General features: G+C 38.2%; 2 protein-coding genes across 5 annotated transcripts in view; one reads left to right on the forward strand and one right to left on the reverse strand.

Moving 5' to 3' along the window:
• The window catches only part of dnah7 (dynein, axonemal, heavy chain 7), a 496,694-nt gene extending 480,099 nt beyond the window's left edge, over positions 1-16,595 (forward strand). For all 3 annotated transcript variants that reach the window (XM_051930473.1, XM_051930475.1, XM_051930474.1), the window contains 2 exons: positions 11,261-11,364; positions 16,387-16,595. In XM_051930473.1, the coding sequence (XP_051786433.1) occupies positions 11,261-11,364; positions 16,387-16,593 (311 nt within the window). In that variant the 3' untranslated portion in view covers positions 16,594-16,595. The remainder of the gene's footprint in view (positions 1-11,260; positions 11,365-16,386) is intronic.
• A 1,516-nt stretch (positions 16,596-18,111) lies between these two features.
• Positions 18,112-25,828, reverse strand: part of slc39a10 (solute carrier family 39 member 10) — a 168,374-nt gene continuing 160,657 nt past the window's right edge. For both annotated transcript variants that reach the window (XM_028807627.2, XM_028807624.2), the window contains exon 11: positions 18,112-24,499. In XM_028807627.2, the coding sequence (XP_028663460.2) occupies positions 24,347-24,499 (153 nt within the window). In that variant the 3' untranslated portion in view covers positions 18,112-24,346. The remainder of the gene's footprint in view (positions 24,500-25,828) is intronic.

Genomic DNA, 25,828 nt, shown 5'->3' on the forward strand with positions numbered 1-25,828 from the left:
ACCTTGATTGGTGACTCTAGAAAATCTGGTTTCCTGTTATCCTAAAACTGGATGTCAGTAAATGGATTAATAGTATCATGACTGGTTTAATTTTTTTTTTTACCTCCCTGAACTGATGGGGACCAGTTATACATCTTTAGTGGGGTCTTGACATCCGAGGAATTTGATTTTGATGTTTATTTTGCTATACAAGATGCCCTGTGAGAGTTTATTATTTTTAACATTATGTTGGATTGCCATTATGTTTTTCTTGCAGATGCCGCCATGGCGGTAGCAATTATGATCGCCAAGATAGTGTGTCCCAGAATTCCATGCCGTGTGATGTCTTTGATGCGACCATATAAAGGTCGACAAGACTGGATAAAAACTATGCTATTCTAGAGATTATTTGTTTAGTGAAATTCTGGTTTATAGATCCTAGAAATTTGATTCTGTTCATCTGGACAAAGTTTTTAAGTGGGAGAAATATTTTGAGACTTATCCAAGTCTCTTCCTCAGTGAGGAAGAGACTTGGATAAGTCTCGAAATATTTCTCCCACTTAAAAACTTTGTCCAGATGAACAGAATCAAATTGCTAGGATTTCCTTACCTGGATTATTGAGCATGCATCGAGACATCTGGTTTATAGACTTAATTTCTGACTTCTTGACTTCAGATCTTGTTTAACCCCTTGGTGTCAAAAGATAGGCTTGATTCCTGATTAACAACCAGGGATATGACTTTAGTTCATGTCTTTCTCCTGGTCAGTTACAAAAATAAAAATAATAATAATTACTGTCTGCTGAGACAGAAAAAACAGATGGAGACTTGGTGATGACAAGGTGGAGGTCAGGTATAAAACTATCAAGTATTAAGTTCCCATACTCAATCTTTCATCACACTGCAGATGCCCATTTAAAAGCCAGAGTCTAATTTGCATTTTAAAAATATTTTGATAAAGTGAGTGATTATTACTCAGGACAATGACTTGACTTTAACTCTGTATAAATAATCAAGAGTTCAAACAGGAAAACTAGCTGTTTCCAGGAAGTTCTTGTTTAGTTTCAGCACATGATAGTGTTTTTTATGAAGTACTTTCAATATGAGTTTGATTTGGTTTAATACTTGCCTGTTATATGAAAATGTATTGTGATGGTTATGTTACATTTATTAGAATAAGCGGCACATGTAACAATATTCTTGTAATAATGTCTTTCAAAGAATTGTTCAGTAAAATTTCTGCCCTGTTAAATTACTTCCAGTCTCCACATAAACAAGATGTGAGGAGAAACAGTTGAGGAGCGTGTGGGTTATCAATTAAGAAATAATATTGAAAGCGGCTGGAAGGTAGTAATGCATTTCTGTCAGTGGATTTTCTCTAAACAATAATGAAAAAATATTGCCATTCTTTCATACCAATTTGTGTAAAGCCTATTTCTGACTTGCTAAATTGCTTGGTAAATTTCAATGAAATAAACATATTAATTACCATATTAATACTAAAAGCAAAGTACAACGTCACCCATCTATCATTTGTTTTCAAACCTGCTTAATCCAGTTACGGGGCTGAAATCTATCCATGGCATGCCCCATAGCTAACCCTATTTTCTTTTTTAGGTTCACTTGCATATAATGCTTGAAACTCCTATTACGATAGCTATGCCTGTCTGTTTGTGAGTCCACATGAAACAACATCCATCCATCCATTATCCAACCCGCTGAATCCGAACACAGGGTCACGGGGGTCTGCTGGAGCCAATCCCAGCCAACACAGGGCACAAGGCAGGAACCAATCCCGGGCAGGGTGCCAACCCACCGCAGGACACACACAAACACACCCACACATCAAGCACACACTAAGGCCAATTTAGAATTGTCAATCCACCTAACCTGCATGTCTTTGGACTGTGGGAGGAAACCGGAGCGCCCGGAGGAAACCCACGCAGACACGGGGAGAACATGCAAACTCCACGCAGGTAGGACCTGGGAAGCAAACCCAGGTCCCCAGGTCTCCTAACTGCAAGGCAGCAGCGCTACCACTGTGCCACCGTGCCGCCCATGAAACAACATAAATCCCTTAAATGGCACTCTTATTCTTCAAAGAAATTAGTTCAGACAATTCAATTTTCATTTAGATATCTCAAACAGATTACGCTGTACAGTTTTAAAATTTCAAAATTGATAAGCACCTGCAAATCTGCTAATCCATCTGTCTTAACTCTGAGAAACATTTTAGTGTAACCTCAACTACAAATGACTTTATTGTTTCATTTTTACCTTGACCGCAGTTGCTGTAACTATTTTAAATATATATAGTCGTAAAAAGCAAGATAAATGATCTTTCCAACCATAAAAATATAGAATTCAAGCAAGGGAAACAAAAGGATATCTAGATTCTGTATGAATGAAGTACGGTGTGGTGTGTAAGCCATTGTGTACAGAGTGTAAGGTTTTTTAACTCTTTTGGGACTTCCCCCAGTGGGACGACAGGCTGAAGAGCGTCCTGAAGCGCAATCACCGCATCATCGAAAGACAGCCTATCAGTTGCCAGGATAACCACAGGCTCGCAGCGAAAGCAAATCCGAGCTGACTGCGGTCGCGCTATAAGTGCCTGTCGTCGATGGATGATGCAAGGAACATTATAAATGAAGGGAACAGTATTACTTGGCCACTAACCTGGTCATGACCCTGCCTTTTTGTTGTGTGTGTGTATATTATTGTAGTAGATCCCGCTAGAATAAATAACCGTGCTGTTCCTGTTTCAAGCTGAATAAAGCTGGTTTTGCTAAAGTACTGAGACTCAGCCTCGTGTTTTGGGGGTGCAAGACAGGAAACCAGCCTCACTGCTCCATTATCCAAAAATTATAATGATTCAGTATTTTACTGTCAGTATAATTTATTAGGGCAACCAGATATCCTATTGACAGGGACAGTCCAATTTCAGCCTATGCGTCCCAATAAAAAAATGAAGAATATCAAAATATCCCCATTTTAACAGGCAGTCCATCCACCGAAACAGACTTCCTCACAATATATTTAAAACTGTTCGTATGAAAAACCACCCTGTCCTCTGTTTACCATCAGAGTGCAACATTCACCTGATACCCATAATGGTTTGCCTTTCATTTGCGTAACTGAATACATTTTTCCAAATCCCATTTCATAATAATTGCAATGGCAGACATGTCCAAGCCAAGAAAGAATAAATTACCAAAGTTGTCTTTTATTTTGGTTGTGTTAATTGATAATTGCAGATTGTCACTGTATATGGATTTGGAGTGTGTTTGTGTGACTGACTGGTTATGGTGATGGACTAGAGTCCTGCCTAAGTCTGTTTTCAGCTTTTTTGCCCTGCAGCCCTGAAATGGATTGAGAAGGTTCTAGAACCGACCTACTGGACTCAGTCTATTGAGGACTACAGTGCCTGCAAAGCCCTTGAATGCACCTGAATTTCTGGCCATGTATACATTTTCTAACTTGTTTTTAATTTAAGTTGTACAATATATACAGTAGATACAAATGTATTATATTAAAAATAGGCAGATGCCTACAGGGAACTAATTTCTTGAGTCTGACATCAAATGTTATGCAAGACCTTGCAAGTGAAGAAAGAAATGAAGTGAGAAATAAATAAGGTGACAGCACCACAGCAAATCATATGACCTGAACTTGGGCTCACATTACATGTAAAGCCACATGACGCAAATCATTACATGCATCCATATACTGTATCTGACTGCAACTAATCACTCAGCATTTTTGCTAATTACTCAAATGCCAATTTTTGGTAGCACATTGGCCAATGACCTAAATGCTACCAATGCTAATTCTTAAATGTGATATACATTTATTTGTAAACTATGACATGCTGAGTAGTCAACTGTGCAGAAGTCTTGATTCCACGCCTCCCTGCTATAGGAAAGCTTTGATCTCCATCTCTTAGCGGTAATCCTGTCAATCAGTATACAACAGATTGCAACACACAAGCCTATTACAGTTATAATACTGAGATGTAGCTGCAGTCAGTAAAGGATAATTTTGCTATTTTTCCATTTGAAGATGTATTTTAATTTGCCATGGGAAATTGTGTTCTTAATTGAAGTGTTTATGCCTGTTCATGTAGTTTGGACTGATGCCCAATAGACAATTAGAACGTTTTTAATGGGTTCAGAACTGGTGCAGTTTAATGAAAGGAGTGTTTTGTTTCTTGTTAGACACTGGAATATGAGGTCTGCCATGGAGGAGATCTGTAATGCATTTGATGGTGTAAAATAGGGGACAGTCTCATAGCAGCTCTGTACCCAGAGTGTTGCCAAGAAGCCTAAAGCAATAGAAAAATGTATGTTTATTATTTGTAAAATAAACACAAAGTGTGTTAAACAAAAGAAGAAGAAAAATGACAAACTAAAGAAACTGAAATCATCCGACTGCCAATTTGTACTTTTGTAGTATTGGTTAGAATATTGAGGATAGTTTATTTACTTTTCAAGAAGCAGTTTTTTCAGATGTTTATCTATATTGACTGCCTGCTCTCAACTACATGAATAAAGATGAAGAGCCTGCGTCCGTTCACAACTTTTAAATTTAGTCTTGTGCTGCAAAACTTTGGGTCAGTTGATTGGACATGATTTGGAAAGGCACACACCTGTCTATATAAGGTCCCACAGTTGACAGTTCATGTCAGAGCACAAACCAAGCATGAAGTCAAAGGAATTCTCTGTAGACCTCCGAGACAAGATTGTCTTGAGGCACAAATCTGGGGAAGGTTACAGAAAAATTTCTGCTGCTTTGAAGGTCCCAATGAGCACAGTGGCCTCCATCATCCGTAAGTGGAAGAAGTTCAAAACCACCAGGACTCTTCCTAGAGCTGGCCGGCCATCTAAACTGAGTGATCGGGGGAGAAGGGCCTTAGTCAGGGAGGTGACCAAGAACCCGATGGTCACTCTGTCAGAGCTCCAGAGGTCCTCTGTGGAGAGAGAAGAACCTTCCAGAAGGGCAACCATCTCTGCAACAATCCACCAATCAGGCCTGTATGGTAGAGTGGCCAGACGGAAGCCACTCCTTAGTAAAAGGCACATGGCAGCCCGCCTGGAGTTTGCCAAAAGGTACCTGAAGAACACTCAGACCATGAGAAAGAAAATTCTCTGGTCTGATGAGACAAAGATTGAACTCTTTGATGTGAATGCCAGGCATCACATTTGGAGGAAACCAGGCACTGCTCATCACCAGGCCAATACCATCCCTACAGTGAAGCATGGTGGTGGCAGCATCATGCTGTGGGGATGTTTTTCAGCGGCAGGAACTGAGAGACTAGTCAGGATAAAGGGAAAGATGACTGCAGCAATGTACAGAGACATCCTGGATGAAAACCTGCTCCAGAGCACTCTTGACCTCAGACTGGGGCGAAGGTTCATCTTTCAGTAGGACAATGACCCTAAGCACACAGCCAAGATATCAAAGGAGTGGCTTCAGGACAACTCTGTGAATGTCTTTAAGTGGCCCAGCCAGAGCCCAGACTTGAATCCGATTGAACATCTCTGGAGAGATCTTAAAATGGCTGTGCACCGACGCTCCCCATCCAACCTGATGGAGCTTGAGAGGTGCTGCAAAGAGGAATGGGCGAAACTGGCCAAGGATAGGTGTGCCAAGCTTGTGGCATCATATTCAACAAGACTTGAGGCTGTAATTGCTGCCAAAGGTGCATCGACAAAGTATTGAGCAAAGGCTGTGAATACTTACAGTATGTACATGTGATTTCTCAGTTTTTTTATTTTTAATAAATTTGCAAAAATCTCAAGTAAACTTTTTTCACGTTGTCATTATGGGGTGTTGTGTGTAGAATTCTGAGGAAAAAAATGAATTTAATCCATTTTGGAATAAGGCGGTAACATAACAAAATGTGGAAAAAGTGATGTGCTGTGAATACTTTCCGGATGCACTGTATGTGTTTATCCGCCTTAATTTTGTTGAGTGGTCCTGCTTTATGACTTTTGTGCTTCGGCTTATTAACTATGCAGTTTCAAATGCTACTGGGCCTGATGCTCCTTCCCTTCTTATAAACTATATTAGCGATGCATTAAATCTGGCATCTCACTACCTTTTTCATAATGTGTCACTTTAAACATGTTACCTTATCGTAACATATATATCTTGAGTACACTTACCCTTAAAGAAAATAGGTAAAAGGTAAGTAGAGGGATGCACTTAGAAATCGTGGTCCAGTTTACATTAAAACTGAAATGGAAGATCAGCTTGGCCAAATTGGTGGATAGTTTAATTTATAATATCAACATTCCAGTAAAATCTCATGGTGAAGGAAAGCCCTGGTGTACCAACTGATGCTGGAATAGGCACCATGTCTTTGTACACCTGTAATGAAAACTGCGAGTTTGGCAATAAATGTAAATCGAGTGAAAGAGGGCCAGTGTACAACATGCTAAGATTAAAGTTTCAAAATATTTTCATGTCTTAAAATGTGTACTGTGAGATTATATACTGTACATTATACAGATTATACTGTAAGTTTCCTTTTAGACCAGAAACGTTGTTGTATTTTTTTTTTTTTTTTTTTTTTTGTTCTTTATTTCGTCTTATACGATTTCTCGTATTAGAAATTTGTTAGTTTTCGCATACCCCTTGGGGTCAGAGCGCAGGGTCAGCCATTGTACAGCGCCCCTGGAGCAATTACAGGTGAAGGGTCTTGCTCAAGGGCCCAGCAGAGTAGGATCTATTTTGGCAGTGACGGGGATTCGAACCGGCAACCTTCTGGATACCAGCACAGATCCTTAGCCTCAGAGCCACCACTCCACCCCAAATTATTGCAGTATTTCCCTCTACTTACCTTTTACTTTTTTCAAGGGTAAGCGAACTCATCAAGTTTGTTACTGGATTGGTCTACTGTTGCACTTTAAGATGAACACACACATACATAGCTATACGCATACACACAGAAACTCAACAGTGTCCTATGAATGACAAACACACAGCTGATTAACCTCTAGCACTTTAAATCACACAAGTGCCTTAGCAATAACACAACCTGTCACTCTCTTAGCACTTCAAGAGACTTATTTATTATCAGCACGAACCACATATGATGTTTTAATGATATCTCAGACCTAAATATTACTTTTGGTCTACAAACATACATTTAAACATACAAAGGCTCAGCATCCTTGACTATAGGCCATTTATCAGCCAAGAATGCCTTACATTACGTATTGTTCCCTACTATGGGGTGGAGCTCTCAACCGCAGCCTTAATAAACCTCACAGCACAGAGGTAATGGCAAACCTCTGGCCACACCAGGGGCCTCATGTATAAACGGTGCATATGCACAAAAATGTTGCATAAGACTGTTTCCACATTCAAATCGCGATGTATAAAACCTAAACTTGGCGTAAAGCCACACACATTTCCACAGTAGCTCATACCATGGTGTAAGCAAGTCCTCCGCTCGGTTTTGCAGACTGGCGGCACCCAGCGTCAAAACAGTGCTACTGTTCCTGTGTGGTTACCCTTTCTTTTTTAGATCCACATCCCTGACACGGCTTTATAAATACACTGAAATTAACCGTATATTGTTTATTAGTTTAACGCATCTAATTGTAATTAACCTGTAACAATATAATGGTCCACAGAATGGTCAAACTATTCTAAATGCCATAGCTGCTTTAGCATTGTTCCTCTCACTGCACCTTCTTGATAGATAGATAGATAGATAGATAGATAGATAGATAGATAGATAGATAGATAGATAGATAGATAGATAGATAGATAGATAGATAGATAGATACTTTATTAATCCCAATGGGAAATTCACATTCTTCTTCTTCTTCTTTCAGCTGCTCCCATTAGGGGTTGCCACAGTGGATAATCTTTTTCCATATTACTCTCACTGCACCACTCAGAGTATTTATATCACTATATCTGAGTGGGGAATCACAGCTCTACAGCAGCTGACTGGAAAGAGAATTATCGGTATACAGCATCAAGCACATGCTGTCTATTGAACCGCTCTCATACAGCAAACGCTTCAAAGCCTTTCCTGTACTGACCTCGCAGTTCAGAAACAGTTTCATCCCAAGAACTATAAACGCATTCAATCAGTCCATCAAGTGCTCCTTGTAGAACTGTTTGTACTTACAAGTACAATTACCTCACTGTAAACTTGCGATAGTTATAATATTGCACAACCTGAGTCACTTTATAAAGCGCGTATTTACTGTACATATGATGACGATGTAGCGGGGCCACATAGTGTTAAATGTCAGTTCTGAGTGCGTCTCGTTTCATTGTCCCGTTTACTGTTTGTGCATCAGTTTATGCCGTCCCCGTAAAAAGGGGGACGGATGATGGAAGGAGACCACAGCCGCCAACCTGGAAAAACACCGGTTTTCAATCAATCAATCCCAGCCGTCACAGGACTATATAAGCCATCAGGAGGAGAAGGAACGAGGGAGGAGAGAAGGAGATTTTTCATTCACGACCACGAACCAACGGTACCAGTTATTGTCCACATCGCGCTTGCCAATCCAGTTTGTTTTTCCATCTGCCGGATTTATTTCACGGACCTCACCACGAAAGACCCCGGGGTAGGACTTAATCATCCACCATTCACACGAGGATTCACGGTGAGGCTGTTCCATTTTTTCCGGGGAGATTCAAACCACTCAATATCACTAATTCAGTCATCCGCTTTCAGGACAGTTTCATTATTGCCGGACTCACATTCTCATTCATTTTCAGTTTATCATTCATTGTTGTTTTCGTGTTGTGTGTTTATTTGTTACAGGGACAAGGGAGGGTTTTTGTTGTATACATTTATATATATTTGGTGGTGTTTTGTTATTGCTGGGGTGGAGGGATATTTGTATTTATATATGTTTCTATTTTTTGCATGTCGTCTTGTTTTACTTAATACATATAATCTGTTTAATTTTACATCCTGTTTGTGTGCTTATATTTTTCACCGTCGATTGTGGGGAAAAGTTCAAATGGTAAGAAGTACGGCTTGATAGTAGATTCTTTCTCAGTTAATTATCCAGGCCACTGGTCTTGGAGGTGTAGCTGCCGGCTGGGTAAAAGGGGTCGGCCGGTACAACGATATAATTAAGATAAAATGCAGCAAAATATGTTTATTATATTATACAGATAAAACTTTAACTTCATTTAAATAATCTATATTCTTAATAATTAAACATGTGAGGACATGGTGCCGCAGTGCTAGCGAGGTGCTGGCGGCTCCGTTCACGGATTGTTCCTGCCTTGTGCTGTATTCTTGCTGTGGCTGGCGTGACACTGGAAGGACAGATGGATAGAATAATTAAACATGTACTATGAAGATATTTCAATGTTCCTTAAAAGTTTTGAAGAGTCGGCGTTCTAAGCTTACAGATGGCTTAACGTCTATTACTGAGCTGATTGTGTGGCGATTGGGTATTTGGAGAAAGAAAAGTAAGGACAGGAATTGGGGGTTAGTAGTTTGAAAGAGACAGTACTGCTGCAATAAATGATTTCATCGAAGGTCGCGCATGGCGCAGCAAGCATCTTTCGTGAGACATGAACAATCAATGTGCCACGGTGTTCCCATGTTTAATAACATGCTTTAACTCCTATCATCATGAAAATATCACGTATACATCTCAGTATTTTAATTATTAAGAAGACTGTAATATTACAAATGTAATGGATTCTGTGTCCTGTCGGAGGAAGAGAAAGCCCGGAAGCACGTAGTGATTCATACACATAAAGCACGTAGAAGATCAAATACAAAACAAAGCATTTAACATGCTACTTTGGTTACGATGGGATGAGAAACTAGTAAACGATTTTAAGATGAAGTTTATGATGTTCTACTTTAATGACAAAATAAACTACGTGATTAAAGTTGACATTTCCTGCTTTTTTCCCCCCACTGTGTGCCTTTTTTTTTCTCTGTACCCTAATAAGCTTTCATATGACACTCAGACGGTGGGCTACGACTCGCCTTTTCACGCTGACTTTGATATGTGACAACTTCTTTTTTATTTCGGGCACTGTGCGACTTTGTGAACTTGAGCTTTCGAGTTTCTCCGACACGCTATGTCACTCGATCAACTTCCTTTTGTTGTTTATACCACTGTTTAAACCAACAAATAGTAAGTTTTTCCTTGCCTCCACTTGGTATTCGCTGAAATTCTTCTATTTTCCCCCGTGTTTTTCCCCCATTGTCTTTTACACAGAAGGCTGAGCTTAAGGGCTATTTATATTGATTTGCATATTCAAAGAGGCATAATTCTGGGAGGAGTTGGGGCGGGACAGCAGGCGCGTGCGTTACTTTTCACGCTGACCGGGATTTATGGAGCGGAAGAACGTGGAAGTTGGCGTTCGCACAGATTTATGCATCTGGATTTTTTTGTGCATAAGTACATTTCCGCTTTGTCTGCATGCCATGTTATAGTGTGAATTCTACACACGGTGTTATGCATGAGGCCCCAGGTGCTCAAAGAAATCGAACTTATTACTTCAATCACTCTATAGACATTAAGACAAAGCATAGAAAGATAAAAGCAGCATGGTATTTTTACAGGAATAATAATACCAGTGGAATAAAGAATAATAGAAAATAGGACTGATAGAAAAGTCTGGATATATATAGTTTTTAGAAAAAGCTTACGAAAAAGTAAAGATGACAAGGATGAATGTCGCAGGCGACTTGTGATCTAGCACTCATAGTTGCTCATTAAATGCTTTTCTGATGACCAGATGGAAACAGCTTCACGTTGACATTGCTCTGTTCTTTTCTGACATCTTCGTCCCTTCTTCTTCCTCCCTCCTTCCTTACTATATTGCTCCTCAGGCGAGGCATATTTATTCTAAAATTCTACTCTGGGGTTTTGCAAGATGTGATTGTTAGATATTCTGATTGGCTGGCTGTCAATATGATGAATTTTCCCAAACAATAAAACTTTTTTTATGTTCAATGAGGTGTTGCTAAGTCTTCCTTTCCCAGGCTGTAAAATAATTAGATGTCTATCCTTTCTCAGGTTATAAAGTAACTGAGCCAGCAGGATGTCTTCCTTTCTTTGTTGGAACAGCTTTTAAAAGTGAGATATAACTGGGAAGACGACATGCTTTAATTTGTCCTGAATGTAGTTCATCTGTTGCCGTTGTCTTGAACAAAATATAATGGAAATATAAACCAAAATGTACACATTTTGTACCCTACAACAGTTGTAAACCTTTAATAGGCACTGACTGTATTATTTATGGGGTTTTTTTTTTCCCTTTTCCATTTCAGGAGTCTACATTAGAGGCCTATTTCTAGATGGAGCTCGCTGGGATAGGAAGACCAAACGTCTGGCAGAGTCATTGCCCAAAGTGCTACATGATACCGTGCCTGTGGTTAGTATAGTCATTTTCATATATAAATGTTTTAGAGGAAAAAGAGCAAAATTGTATTCAGCACATTAATGATACCTGCTGTGCTGTGCTTCATGAAGCTTTACTCCACATATATTCACCTCTTGCTGACTGTGCAAAGATTGGAATTGGGCATTCTCGGTTGTTGTCAAATTTGTATTGAAGATACACACAGTATATAGAGAAAATCTAGAACAGATGATTGCAAAATTTGGAGAATATGTAAGAAAATAAGCACAACAAACCTTCCAACCCCATCTCTCCGAATGAGAATGCTACTAAGTAGAGATGGCATGAGACAGGACTTGCACTGCCATGGGAGTGACTCAGCCAAAAAAAAGGGTTGTAAAGTGGGTAAGGTGGCCAGGCAAGGCCAATAAGTAAAGCATTTCCTGTTTGTGATCTCCAACCATCCACCTATCCATGAGATTCACAGTAGACATCCACTTACTTAGAGTCAAATGAAAAAGTAAGTGCACCTCATGAAGTGTTTCAACATTTGATCTTCACTTTAACAGTATCTATAGATAAAGTTGATATAACAAACATCATTCCACAGTTACATTTTGTAGTCAATTGTATAATGAAAAAAAACATAAATGCAAATTTTGCACATGGAAAAAGTAAGTACAGCCCTATATGTATTACCACCACAAATACCTAAAATTAGAATCAGATGCTCCAGATCGGGTACAAATGATTACAACCTTATTAGAGAGGATCTTGGGGAGAGGATCTTGTCTTATTTAAACCTCAGCCATTTAGTTTGGATATCTTTTTGTTTTTGAAGTGTGTGTTATCACCATGCCCAGATTGAAAGAGCTTTCTGTGTCCTTCAGAAAGTAGGTTATAGATGCCGCGGAGTCTGGAAAAGGAATTTAAAAGGATCTTCAAACAATTGAAAATCAACTATTTCAATTCCAGAAGATCATTTAGGGGTGGAGAAGATTTCAAACAACTTCCAGCTTATCCAGACCAGGCAACCTCAGCAAATTCACAACACAAGATGATGGAAGAAGTCTCCAAGTACCAAAGAGTATAATCATTTCATTTCAATTTAATCAAGTAATTCTTGCCACTGTTGATGTCATAGTATATTAGTCTACTATCAGAAAGAGACATTTAGATCTACTGGAAGGTATTCCAGAAAGAAGCCTTTGCTGTTCAGAAAAAAATACCAGGCGTGCATTGGCAAACCTTAGTCTTGCCCCAAGTCAAAAACAGGTCTTCTGCAACAGTGTGCTGTGACACACAAGGCAAAATAATAGTCATATGACCACAGACAGTTTCGGTAAAAAAAACAAAGACAGTATTTGACCAGCTATAAAGCATGGTGGTGGAAATGTTATAGTTTGGGGATGCTCAGCTGCATCAGAGCCTGAACAGCTCACCATCACTGAATTCACTATGAGTTCTTCATTATATCAGAGGATTCTTGAGGATAATGTGAGACCATCTGTGAGAAGACCGAAACTCAACCAAAAGTGGGCCCTGCAACATGACAATGACCCTAACCATATTAGTAAATCCACCAAGAAATGGCTGAAAAGAAAGAAATGAAGAGTTCTAGAATGCTTAAGTCAAAGCCTGAATCTGAATCCCATCAACATGCTAGGGAATGGAATTGAAATTGGCCATGCATGCAGGAGACCCCTCAAACATCACACAGCTGAAAGAATTCTGGATGGAGAAGTCGATTTCAAATGGTGGTAGACAGTTATAGGAAGTGTCTATTGGATGCTGGGTTTTTTTCCTAAAGGGGGCAGTCCCAGCTATTAGAGCCAAGAGTTGCTTTACTTTTTACACAGTTAGAAATATAATATCTGTTCATTCTTAGTTGAATATTGCAAACTAAATTTTTTATTTTTATTTTTTAAGTACATCACCCTTATCTAAAGACACTGCTTAAATGAAGATGAAAAAGAAAAAAACAAATCATCGGGTGCACTTAATTGTTTTTTACATTTTCACTAGTATAGCAATACAGTGCTATGCTTTCTGCTTAAAGCTTCTTGTTAAGGTGCAGCCATCAATGCTACTGAACATCTATATATATAATTCACTAAGACCATGGCAGGCAAGCAAGACCGAGCCCCGCCCACCAACAATTCACTAAGCAGCCGACCATGGCACATGCACTACAGAGCCAACAATTCGCGCGAGAGCGAAAGCATTTGCCAAGAATGTTTTCATTAATCAAGAATGAAGTCGGAGGTTCGAAGAAGATCACATAACATCGTAGTTCTGACCATAAACAATGTCGACTGGCGATCCGGCTGCGTTATTCCCATGACCCGCCGGGCAGCCATTACTCCCACTGGCATGCCTCCGCATAAAGTCAAACTTAAAATTGGTTCAGTCGTCATGCTTCTCAGAAACCTCATGCCAGCAAGAAGTCTCTGTGATGGCACTAGACGGACTGTTACCAGCATTCACCGCAATGTACTGGAGTGTAAAACAATCGCAGCTGCTACCTCACAAACTGTCCTTATTCCCCGGATTTCCCTGACCCCATCAGATTCAAATTTGCCTTTTACGTTTACACGCAGACAATTTCCTGTTAGATTAGCCTTTGCAATGACAATTAATAAGGCGCAGGGACAAACTTTCAAAACGATATGCCTGTATCTGCCAAACCCAGTTTTCAGTCACGGACAATTGTATGTTGCTCTCTCCAGAGTTCCATCTTTTCATTCACTTACAGCACACAGGGGCGCGCGCAAGAGAGACACACACACACACACACAGGTGCACGAGAGAGAGAGACACACACACACACACACACACACACACACACACACACACACACACACACACACAGGGGCACGTGCGCGCGTGAGAGAGAGAGATACACACACAGGCGCGAGAGAGAGAATCCCTGACCCCATCAGATTCAAATTTGCCTTTTACGTTTACATGCAGACAATTTCCTGTTAGATTGGCCTTTGCAATGACAATTAATAAGGCGCAGGGACACACTTTCAAAACGATATGCCTGTATCTGCCAAACCCAGTTTTCAGTCATGGACAATTGTATGTTGCTCTCTCCAGAGTTCCATCTTTTCATTCAATTCGTTGTATCCTCAAACCCACCCCATTTGGACAACTGTGTCTTTTAGGAAGTGTTCACCCATCAATACATAATTATGCGACGTATGCTACGCCGCAGGTTGGCTAGTATATAATATTTACTGTATATCTACTGTTAAAATGGGACAAAAAAAACATATGTATGGTGAGTAGGTCATTAATCTGATGGTTTAATTAAGATAAAGCCTAAATTCAGTTGTCTGGAGGTGTGAGAGATACGAAGTTAAATACTCACCACTGTATCAGAAACTGGTGTGTACTGCAACATCCTGATTAAAAATACAGCAAATTTAAGACACATGCAGTAAGCAGTATACACCCATTAGTCACAACATTAAAGCCACTGTCAGTGGCACCTGTCAAGGGGTGGGATACACTAGGCAGCAAGTGAACAGTCTGTTCTAGAATATGATGTGTCAGAAGCAGGAAAATGGGTCAGGTGTAAGGATCTGAGTGACTTTGTCATAATCATGGCTAGATGACTGGGTCAATCAACTCCAAACTGGCGGGTCTTGTGGGGTGTTTCTGGTATGCAGTGGTAGATAGATAGATAGATAGATAGATAGATAGATAGATAGATAGATACTTTATTAATCCCAGGTAAGTACCTACAATAAATGTTTGAAGGAAGTACAAGCGGTGAACCAATGACAGTCATGGGTTTCCAACTCTCATTAATGTGTGTGACATGAAAAGGCTAGCATGTCTGGTCTGATTGCGCAGAAGAGCTACTGTTGCACAAATTCCTCATAAACCTATGAGAGAAAGGTATCAGAATGTGAGACATGTGAGTATTAAAACTGGACCATGAAGCAATGGAGGAAAGTGGTCTGATGAATGAAGTTTTCTTTTAGAATCATGTTGACGGCCGGGTGTGTGTGTGTGTTGTTTTCCTTGGGAAGAAATGGTAGCCATATGTTCTGTGGGAAGAAGGCAATCTGGTGTAGGAAGTGTAATGCACTGGGCACTGGAGTCCATGGCTCGATAAGTCAGAGCTGTTTTGTCAGCATGAGGGGAACCAACACAATATTAGGCAAGTGATTTAATGTTGTGGCTGCTTAGGGTATTTTACAACTTTTGGGTGTAAAAATCCAATTTTACTTCATTTACCACTTGGGTAAATCATGTGCTTGTCCCCTTTCATATAAAGAAGTTTTATTTATAAGAATAATTCCAAAATGAAATGTACTGCACAATTCAAGAAGACTTTTTAAAGGCAGAGTGAATAAGAAGTCAAAGTGGAGTGCATGAGAGACTTTTAATGTGAAATGTAAAAAAGATTCCCACTGACTCATGGAGGATTGTGTTTAAATAGGAATGCTCAAGTGTGAGACATGACATCAACACTTTAACAGAGGGGCTGCACCATTGGTGAAGCCAGAAGTTGCAAAGTGGAAGGGTCTGGAAACAACCATTGGGCAAGCAATAAGCCGTTCCTCACCACTTGGTTTGGTAACAATCAAACTAAGGTCCGGTTGGTGTGTAGGGAAGATTACATTGCTGAGGGGCCTTAAGCCATTTTACAACTGGATTAAGAAGTTTTGAGAATGTTTAAAAGTTTATGTGTCTGCAAATTTTCATGATGTACAGTTTATACATCTGAAGATCTTGCTGTGTATGTATTTAAACAACGTAGCCCCACTTGTGAAGATGAATTGGGTTTTCTCATGTTTTAAAAGCTGTTTATTAAATGTTTTGATCAAACACTATGGCTTTAAAACCTCACTAAACAGTGAGTTTAATTGGACTGGAAATAAAACAGTAATCAATCAAACATCTCCAGGAAAACCTGGAGTTTTGGGGAATATACTAGTATCAGAATTTTAGACTGAACTAATTTTTTATTCCTATAAAATTGTTGTAATTTAAGAAGTATGGATATCTTACATATGATTATTATATTCTGACTTCCAGATGTGGTTAAAGCCATGTAAGAAGGAGGACATTACAAAAAGACCAAGCTACATTGCTCCATTGTACAAGACCAGTGAGAGGAGAGGCACTCTGTCCACCACGGGACATTCGACTAACTTTGTAATTGCGATGGTACTCCCCTCCGACAAGCCCCAAGAGCACTGGATTGGCCGCGGTGTGGCACTCCTTTGTCAACTAAATTCTTAAAATATATATTACACACACACATACATTTTACAGTAACCATCACATTACCAACTATATTTAAAACTGTATTATTTTGTGCCAAAATGTTCTGTTGATCACTATTAAATATATATTTTTAAAGCATTGCTGTTTTTGTGATTTTTTTTCTTCAGTAATATTGTAATGCCATCACAAGCTCAAAAAAAGATTGATTTGAAATTGAAAAATCAGTTTCTATGGACAATTTTTTTGCAAATGTTTTGCTTTGTGAAAAATACAATTTGGAAAATTATAAAATTAATGTATTGAATTTAGCATTTTATCTCTTAATGATGCTGACACTTTGCTTTAGTTCAGCCGAGATAAAAACCTTTTGCTGCAGATTTTCGTTAGGACTCAGCATCTGACACATCTGTCCAGCAATCGGTGGAGGGCATTGATGAATTCTGGTGAAATGTTTCACCATGTTCGTTACTGACTGCATCATCTTTAGCAGGGAAGAAGTTCAAGTGTGAATGCAGGAAATTAATCTTCAGTGACATGTTGCACTTCATGCTTCTGTATGCTTGAAGCACATTGTCATCCAGCTGAACATAACTTGATGATCTGTAGTTGCCAAGAAACTTCCAAACACCACCCTGAAATACTTTACTTATCATTTCCTCCAGCCCCAATTTCAGATCTTGGTTTTCATTGATGACGTGTCTGATTTGTGGACCTACAAAAATGCCTTCCTTAATTTTGGTATCAGTTTTTCATGGAAACATTGGTCTCAAATATGGAAATCCTTCACCTTCCTTGTTGATTGCTTTCATTAAAATTTTTTCCAGTTTAAGTTTTATACAAACAGGAGGCAAATATATGTTTTTGGGGCCAACAAGTGGTTTATATGCCACACTTTTCTGCACAAAGCCAAATACTAAATGGAGCGGAAAGTTCTTTTTAACTAAATGAGACTGTTTAGCTCTATTGTCCCATTTGGAAATGAAAGAACATCATCTGGCATATCCAAAGTACAATCCTAGTAGCAGTGCTACTATTTTTAGATCAACACAAAGATTTGTTGCAGCTGGCGTACTGTATATGTATACTTACAATATGGGAGGAAACTACAAAATAGGCAATTGCAATAAAATGGTACATGATAGGAAAATTTAAAGAGGAGTTTTGTAATCAGCAGGCCAAAATTCATAAGATACACCCAAAAGCGTTCAGGATGTAAAATCTTTATCCAATGTTTTTCCTTGTAGTTTTACACAGTCTTGTTCTCATATCTGTAACTATAAACGTACCTGTGCCTCCATCACCTCCAAGTATGCAGTTTTATCATACTCGCCATTTACCACAGTAAGCACAATGTCGATCAGTCCACAGGGGGCCAAACTGTCTAGGCTGTTGGGGGGGGGGGGGGGGTTAAAAAATACAAAAAAAAAAACTGAACACAGATAAAAGTAAAAATGTGAAACTTTTTTTTGGTAAGAGAAAAATGTTAATTACCATTTAATACTGTAAAATTGGAAAAACTACAGGAGCAACATGTGCAGATAATTAACATCTTTATTGTCTTCCTTCGTTGAACAAGGAATACATACAGCATATACAGTATGTGTACAATCAGCAAGGATGGCAAATATGATGAATACATTTATCTAAGTCTGTAAACATGAAACATCTTCATTATTATTATTACGGATGAAGGAAATGACACAGGGTAGTGTTATACCAAGTATGATATGCTTTGGGGCTTACATTGTGAAACAATAGCATGCTTTATACAAAATTTGTTTCTTTACGATATTTTGTTTAAACCTTGAACAAGTATCCTTTCATTTCAAGGTTCATAGGCCAGACACATTTCACAATTGTCTAATTCAACCAGAAAAGAAAGACCCTATTTACAAATGTAATCATTTTTCAAAAATAAAATAGCTGCACTTTTAACCTGAGAGGAGATGTCAGAATTTAGAGCACAGTGTTTTCAGATTGTTTTTTGTAATGTTTGTTGAAAAAAATAAATTCACACTCCACTTATTTTCAGTGCCTTGAGTAGGTATCCATATCCCAAATCATTGTCGTGAATATTTTCAAGTTTGCCCCAAAACAGATCATACTCCAAGTTTTCACACAATGTAATGATTTCACATATTGCTTTCAAGTACATCTGATAAAGGAAATGAAGAAGAGTACTTTTACAAATGCACTTTTTCTAATGTCATGCTTCATGCATGATTTGATCCGATCAATTACATTAGTTTAATGTGATTACAGATACACACCCAATGGACAAGAGCATGGATGTCACACAGTGACAGGATAAATCGCACAGAACCTTTACTCCAGCAAACACAAAACTAGCTGGTCTAAGCACAGAAAATGATTTGATATTGAATAATTACAATCATGAATTGGAATGTTAGGAGGCAGTACAATTTCATACACAAGGAGTTTTCTACAAAAGCAAATTATGTCATTTGGCACAGCTGTAATCTAAAAAATTAAAACAAATAAAATAAAAAGTCCATCTTGACTTGGTAGCACTCTGTCACTGCCAATAGTCAAAGGTAATAGTCTTACCTGCTCACATTTGCCTCTACCAATGCTAATTTAATTGTCCATAATGGCACTGATGAAAAAATTAAATTACACATGACTGGCAAATTATACTTTAGATTTATTTTTTATTGTGTTGACACTCCTCTCCGCCACCTAGACAAAAATTGATGGAGCACTCCTGCTGTACCTGTCCTATCTATGGCCCTGTTCCAAAAATATCAAATGATGAGGCACCTTTTTCCCATCCCAGGCAAGGCTGTGACTTCTGAGTCTTTTGACTAGACAAACTTTACTGTGCTTTAAATGGAGCAAAAATGTGTTCCAGCAGGGGACAAACATTAAACAGCCATGGGCAAGTCGATCTGATCTTCTCACTGTTTCTCTCGCTCATGGGACAACATGGAGTTTGCTGTTCTGGGACAGTCATTCGCCTTTAAGCAATCAGCTTTAAAGTCAGCCTCTGGCATAAAGCAGAGACTTGCTACTCAAAGGCACCCAATTTCACTTTTTGTAACAATAGATTAAAAAAAATAGCTTAAGAATTTAAACAAAAATTTTTTTTTTAAAAAAAATCCTATTGAGAACACAATTTTGTGAATAAAAAAAAGAGAGAGTCTACACTCAGGATTTTTTAATTCTTTTTTATGCACATCCAGGTTTATGATGTCAGAATTAGAGTCTCAAGCTGATTGATTAAAGGTGAATGAAACCACAACGCTGATGTTGTTCCAGGAACACCAGAAACCCGACAATATCACATTCACCACCCTAGGACAACCTCGTAGTGCCCACCATGTTCATTTTAGATAAATGTCATTTTGAGAGCTGAAGCCATCAAGAACCATAACTGATATTTCCAGACAACTGGCCTCAGCTTCAAAATTATTTAGTATTCTAATTTTTCACCTTTGTGACTTATTTTGCTAAATAACATCAGTCACATGTTCTTTACGTTTTTTAACCTACATGTATAAAGTTGATATTTTTGATAATCAGCAGCCTATACAGGCTTCTTTCTCCGCTTTCCTTTGCTGATTGGGTTTTTATTAGCACTGTTTTATTTTCTGCGCACCCATTGGGTGATATTTTGGAATTTGACCAAACTTGAAGGTGTGCTCTTCCAAATCAATTGATTTGATTGTGTCTTGTGCAATGATGCCATACATTATTTAACTCTTTAAAAAAGGGCAACTAGCATGTGTGACCTTCAGCTACACCAGCTGCCACATCACCAAATACTTTCTCCAAACGTTCCAACTGCAAGAATTAAGGACTTGCATCTGGAACGAGCTGGTTGAAAACACAAATGAATAGTTACGATAATTTCAGTGTGTGCGTGTTTTTGGTACTTTTACTCATTTTATTTGTTAAACTGTAAACAAAAAATAACCGTGTCCTTATCTGAAGCACCTCGTTTAATAAGATTTACTTTCTTTTCTTACTTGCATGTACATCACAGCATGTAATGGAAAGGCTCAGATGTGAATGAAAAGAATTGAGGAGCTCCACGCCTGTGCAGCACCGACCTGTTCATTCTAACTATCCTCCAGTCAGACCTATTTCTATTGCTTATTGTGTTCAAAATATTGGCCAGTTTTGAGAAATAACTGGTTTATCTAAAGATAATTTTAGACTAGCTTGGCCAGCATTTAAAAAAAAGGTAAACTGGCTGCAATAAAATGCATAAATTATCAAGTTATTCCAACAATGGAAACCTGCATACTGTTATGTTTTTGTAGAAACAGCCAAAAATATCACAGGCACAGTGCTACTTAAGGCGGTATTGCACTCATTCCATTTGATTTATGTCAAATCAAATTACGAGTTACTTTGTTTCAATCTCCAGTTATTTCAGTTGCATTTCACACAGTAAACTTTTAAATGATCCAGAATAGAACGTTAAAGGCCCTGTGGCCATGCCCTGGACTTCATTTAATGGGCCAAAACAATTCATGGAATCTTCATGGAGGGTTGACAACAGCTGTGTTTGTGCACCTCCACATTTCCAATAATTATGTGGGTTGTTTATCAAATGTACCTCAGTGAGCTGAATGCGTATTATCTGATAACTTCAAGAGTACATGAAAATTTTCTGCTACTTTGCATGCTACAGAAATGACATTTTATGTAAGCAACTGTACAGACGATAGCAAGCTCTAGTGAGGGCACAGAGTGGAGACATTGTACCTGCTCACTGCTACATGTTCACCCTCGACTCCTAATGCTGAGATGGCTAAATGAGTAGCAGCAGTGGCATAAGCATGGCGACCACAGCTTGAACAAATGTTACTTATAATACAAAGCATTTCCTGTAGTTAGATCAGTCCTTTGTTCAGTTTCTAATCTCACGTAAATGTCCTTAGGGTTCACCTGGTACTGCACCGAGAGCTCTGTTCCCAAAGGGTCTTAGTTTGGTTGTTTTGGTCCGCACCAGCGCACTACGAGTGTGTTTAAATCTACCCAAAAAAGCCAAACTATAGTGGAAACAACACCCTTAATTCCCACTCCCCAGGAGAAACAACAATTTGAATAACTAAATGATTTTTTTTTTCATTGAAAAATAATGGGAAAAACATTAATGACAAGAGTTGCAATGAGAGATTCATAAGGTGTTTATTTTATGAACTGTTTTAATGAAGTCAGTGTTAACCATGTTATACACAAAGCTGTAGAAAACGAGCACATTTTATAGTGTGTCAATAACACGCATTTATTAATGTGTTGTTTTTTTTGTCGCAAGAGGAGGATTTTGTCATCTGCAATGCTGTACATATTGAAATTGCCAGAAGTGGTTCAAAATGGAATGAAAATAATATAACTGTGCTATACTATAACAAATTGTGCGATCAAAAAGATACGTTATACATCTTCAGGACATTTTCTGGCTTGGGTTTGCACCTTTGTTAATTATAAAAATGACAGTAAATTCAATTGTAAAAAGTTGTTTTTTGTTTTTTCTTTTTTTTGTGGGACAGTAGCATACCACATTGGTAGGCCTGCAGCATTTCCACTACTTTGTTTAAAATCACACCGTTAGAAAGGTACATTTCTATTTATCACGGCTTTTGTTAGTCTGCCTAATGAAACTAGCTGATAAATGTTAAGCGTTCATTACTACATCATCTTTCACCAATTATTTATTCCACTGATATAGATTAAAGCAGAGACTTCTTAGCCCTAGATTCATTACTACAGAGTTACGTATTTTCCCCACGCTGTTACGAGTCTCAATTCTTGAAATGCCATCTGCCTCGACCTCCACACTCACATATTGGAAATAGAGTATTTAAAGCATTTTTCATTTAAATTACCATTAAAAACAATATGCTTTTTAAAAAATGTATTTTGGGGGTTATTTATATTTTAACAGGAACAATGGATATATTATTTAATCAGTCAGTAAAATAAAACCTACAGTATTTAGTAAATCAGAGGGTAAATTGCATTGCCACCTGCTCAGCGCTTCACTGTAGCTTTCCTTTTGTTTTCTGTTTTATATTGGAGCCACTTGTACACTGAAAACAGCAGCATTGTTAATTGCTGCATAAAGATACCAACAGCAGAACAAAATTAAAAAAAATTAAATGTTTACAGTACACACATTGCACTAGAATGTTGCTAGACACACTAAGCATTTGCTCACCATTGTTTGCAGGCAGGAGTTCTGATGTTCCTCCCAGATATTTAACTGAATTTTCTAATGACATATAACAGCTAATACCTAACAGATCGAACATTAAACCCATGCTCTTATCACCCTGCATGCACCACTGCATTACACGTACATTATGTAAAAAGCCTGTTCTGAGGTGATAATGCAATTTACCTCTCATCGTTACTAACAAATAAGAAAACAATGCACTGGTTTAACCCTCACATGTAAAAACACAGCTTGTCTTATTTTTCTTACAGATCTGGGATGTAATGTACTACATGACAAATCTGAAAAAATGGTGAAAATGAAATCTGTGCAAAAAGATAAAACTGTGTTTCTTATTAATGTTTACCATAGAAATTACTTTTATCATTTTTTTCTTAAAATACACATTGACATATCTCTAAATTTAACTTCTATTTATCTGAGGTAAAGTCAAAAATAAACATTGTAGACTATGCTTCAAAAAGTAGTAACAGTAGCAAAGGGATTAGTCTGAGAGGTCTAGAATTGATTACAAACCACCAGTCCGTCAGTCTCAGCAAGCATGCACTGCATGCAGTAGGCAAGAACCACCTCAGGATCACGGACTTCACTGATCACGGAGCAGCAGACAAATACTACATTTGGTATAAAATCATTTGCCAATAGTTACAATATGCTTAATGAAATATATGCTACATAAATGTTGCACAAATGCTCTAAAGAAGCCTCCGATTCAGTAGACCGGTGCTCCACTTATTAGGCAAACATATTTATTTTTCTCTTTCTGAGACTTATGATGCCACAGCTTCTTTGTGAGACGAAAAATCTATGCGATCTCACAGCGTGTCATCTTTTCTTTGTCTGAACGTGATGAATTATTTTTACAAGCCAACAGCAGAAACTGACCATGTCTCACTAAATATCGTGACAGACAGACTAAACTACTGGTGGACAACCAACTGTTGACATCTCTGGCTATATCAGGTGATCATTCACATTACTTAGTTCGACTCTAGCTTGAGTATATTTATTATATATCAAGCATCTTAAACTATGTTAAAGTAAATCAGATGAAGTCAAAACTATAGCACCAATAAAGAAACATGAATAACAACTTTATGCAATTGCATTTTTATTTTCAAAGAAACAAGACTCAAAGAGCCTCTTCTTTCATATTAAAAACTGTAAACAAAATCTGGTCTCTTTGTTTCAAATAAAACAGTAGCTTGTAAGGCAAGCCAATGATAGATTAAACCAAAAGCTACCCACAGAATTAAAATAGATTAAATTTTACCCAACCGGCTGCACTCGGGATAGTGCTTTGCCCCCCCTTGCGTGTATATATTACACTACGAATTAAAGGGCGAGGTGTATTGAAGAAAATATTTTCAGCTTATAAAATAAGACAATGAAAGAATATCAAACCTGGTAGTGAAATTTGTAAGCAGCTGCTTTGTTACTGAAATGCATGTCTGTCATAGTAAGCTCATTTACAGATGGACTTGGACTACAACACAAGCATTAACGCTAACCGAAAGCAACAAACACTGATTTTCTCTATTAGTGCTGCTTTTAGATGGACTAAAAGGGAATGTCAAGGACAATCTTTTCTTCAAAGATGGCAATGAGAAGCATTATGCCAAACCCAATCAACATGCCAAGATTCTGAAGAAGGAAATGTCCCATCCGCCAGCTCTTGAGATCTTCACTTTCTGAATGCAGCATCTCTGGTAGCTATGGAAAAAGAAGTAAACAGAAAACATTAAATCTAAAACAATTCTATTTGCTAATTTAAAAAAAGACAATTCTGAAATCTCTGGTAACTAACTAATTTAATCAAGATGGAAGAGCTTCATTTAATTGCAGCCTATAATGAATGATAATACACAATACTTACTGTTGACTGCTAGTACACCTTGAAATCCTAAAACAATGATTATATGTTTATGCATTGATATGCACCCTGCGATTAACTGGCACCCTGCCAAGGGTAGGTATCTAGTTGGTGCTAGACAGTGTGTGACACTGATTTGGATTAACACTAGAATTACCAGAGCCTACGAAAAAACTCTTAGATCCGTCCCACCTTAAATCGCTTCTTAAATCTCCGCCAGCGTCCTTTGTCCTCGAAATGTGCAGATAAAGACAATCTGCAAACAGCCGACTATTCCATCCCCCCACCGACTTAGAACGTGCACGAACTTCTCCCAGCTCATGCCTTGATTGATTATCTGGGAGTGAAGTGGAGTTTTAGAGTGGAAATAATAGATTGTTATTTGGAACACATGCATTTCATGTGTGTTCCGTTTTCTACAGTAATCTGTGTAAACACATTTTTAAAACAGAAACATTTTTCATATTCTAGTAGTAAATGACAAAATGTAGGCATAAACTATATAATGTATGAAGCCTGAAGTCCGAATATCAAAAACACTTTCACGAAAGGTACAAATATGACAGAACAAGTGCACTTTTATTCAAAAATATAACTGCAGAAAAAAAAAGCCGCCTTAGTGTGCGACATTGACATTCATTTACTTCGACGGCCCCGTGGCACAACAGTATCAGTTGCTGATTGGGAATCAAAAGGTCACAAGTTCGATCCTGCTCGATTCCCTTTTGAGAAGCGAACTGCTCTTATTTTTACTATTTTAGAATAAAAAGATACATTTGATTTCTGTCTGTAACAGACAGTGTAATTTATGATATTTGTAAATGTTAGCTTTGTTTTTGTTTTTTTTTTATTCACTTTTCTCTCAGTCGCGTTCAGGATCCTTCCCTACCCCATCTGACACTGCTGTTTTCACATAAAGACGCGCTATAGCTCTGCAGTGTATCACGATACATACGATCGCGTGTTTTTTTTTTCCCAATCTTGCCAGTCCCCACATGTTGCTGTGTGCTGTTTCTTTTGTACTCCAGGACATGCAGAAGAAAGCATAGTAAAGAGCAGTAACTTCAGCGCTATATGCAATCATCAGACACTCCCCATCTGACACAGCTGTTTTCACATAAAGACGTGCTATAGCTCACCCAAGGAGCGCCTTTCCTATATTTACGACA

The sequence above is a fragment of the Erpetoichthys calabaricus genome, chromosome 8, assembly GCF_900747795.2.
Source record: "Erpetoichthys calabaricus chromosome 8, fErpCal1.3, whole genome shotgun sequence".
Classification (NCBI taxonomy): domain Eukaryota; kingdom Metazoa; phylum Chordata; class Cladistia; order Polypteriformes; family Polypteridae; genus Erpetoichthys; species Erpetoichthys calabaricus.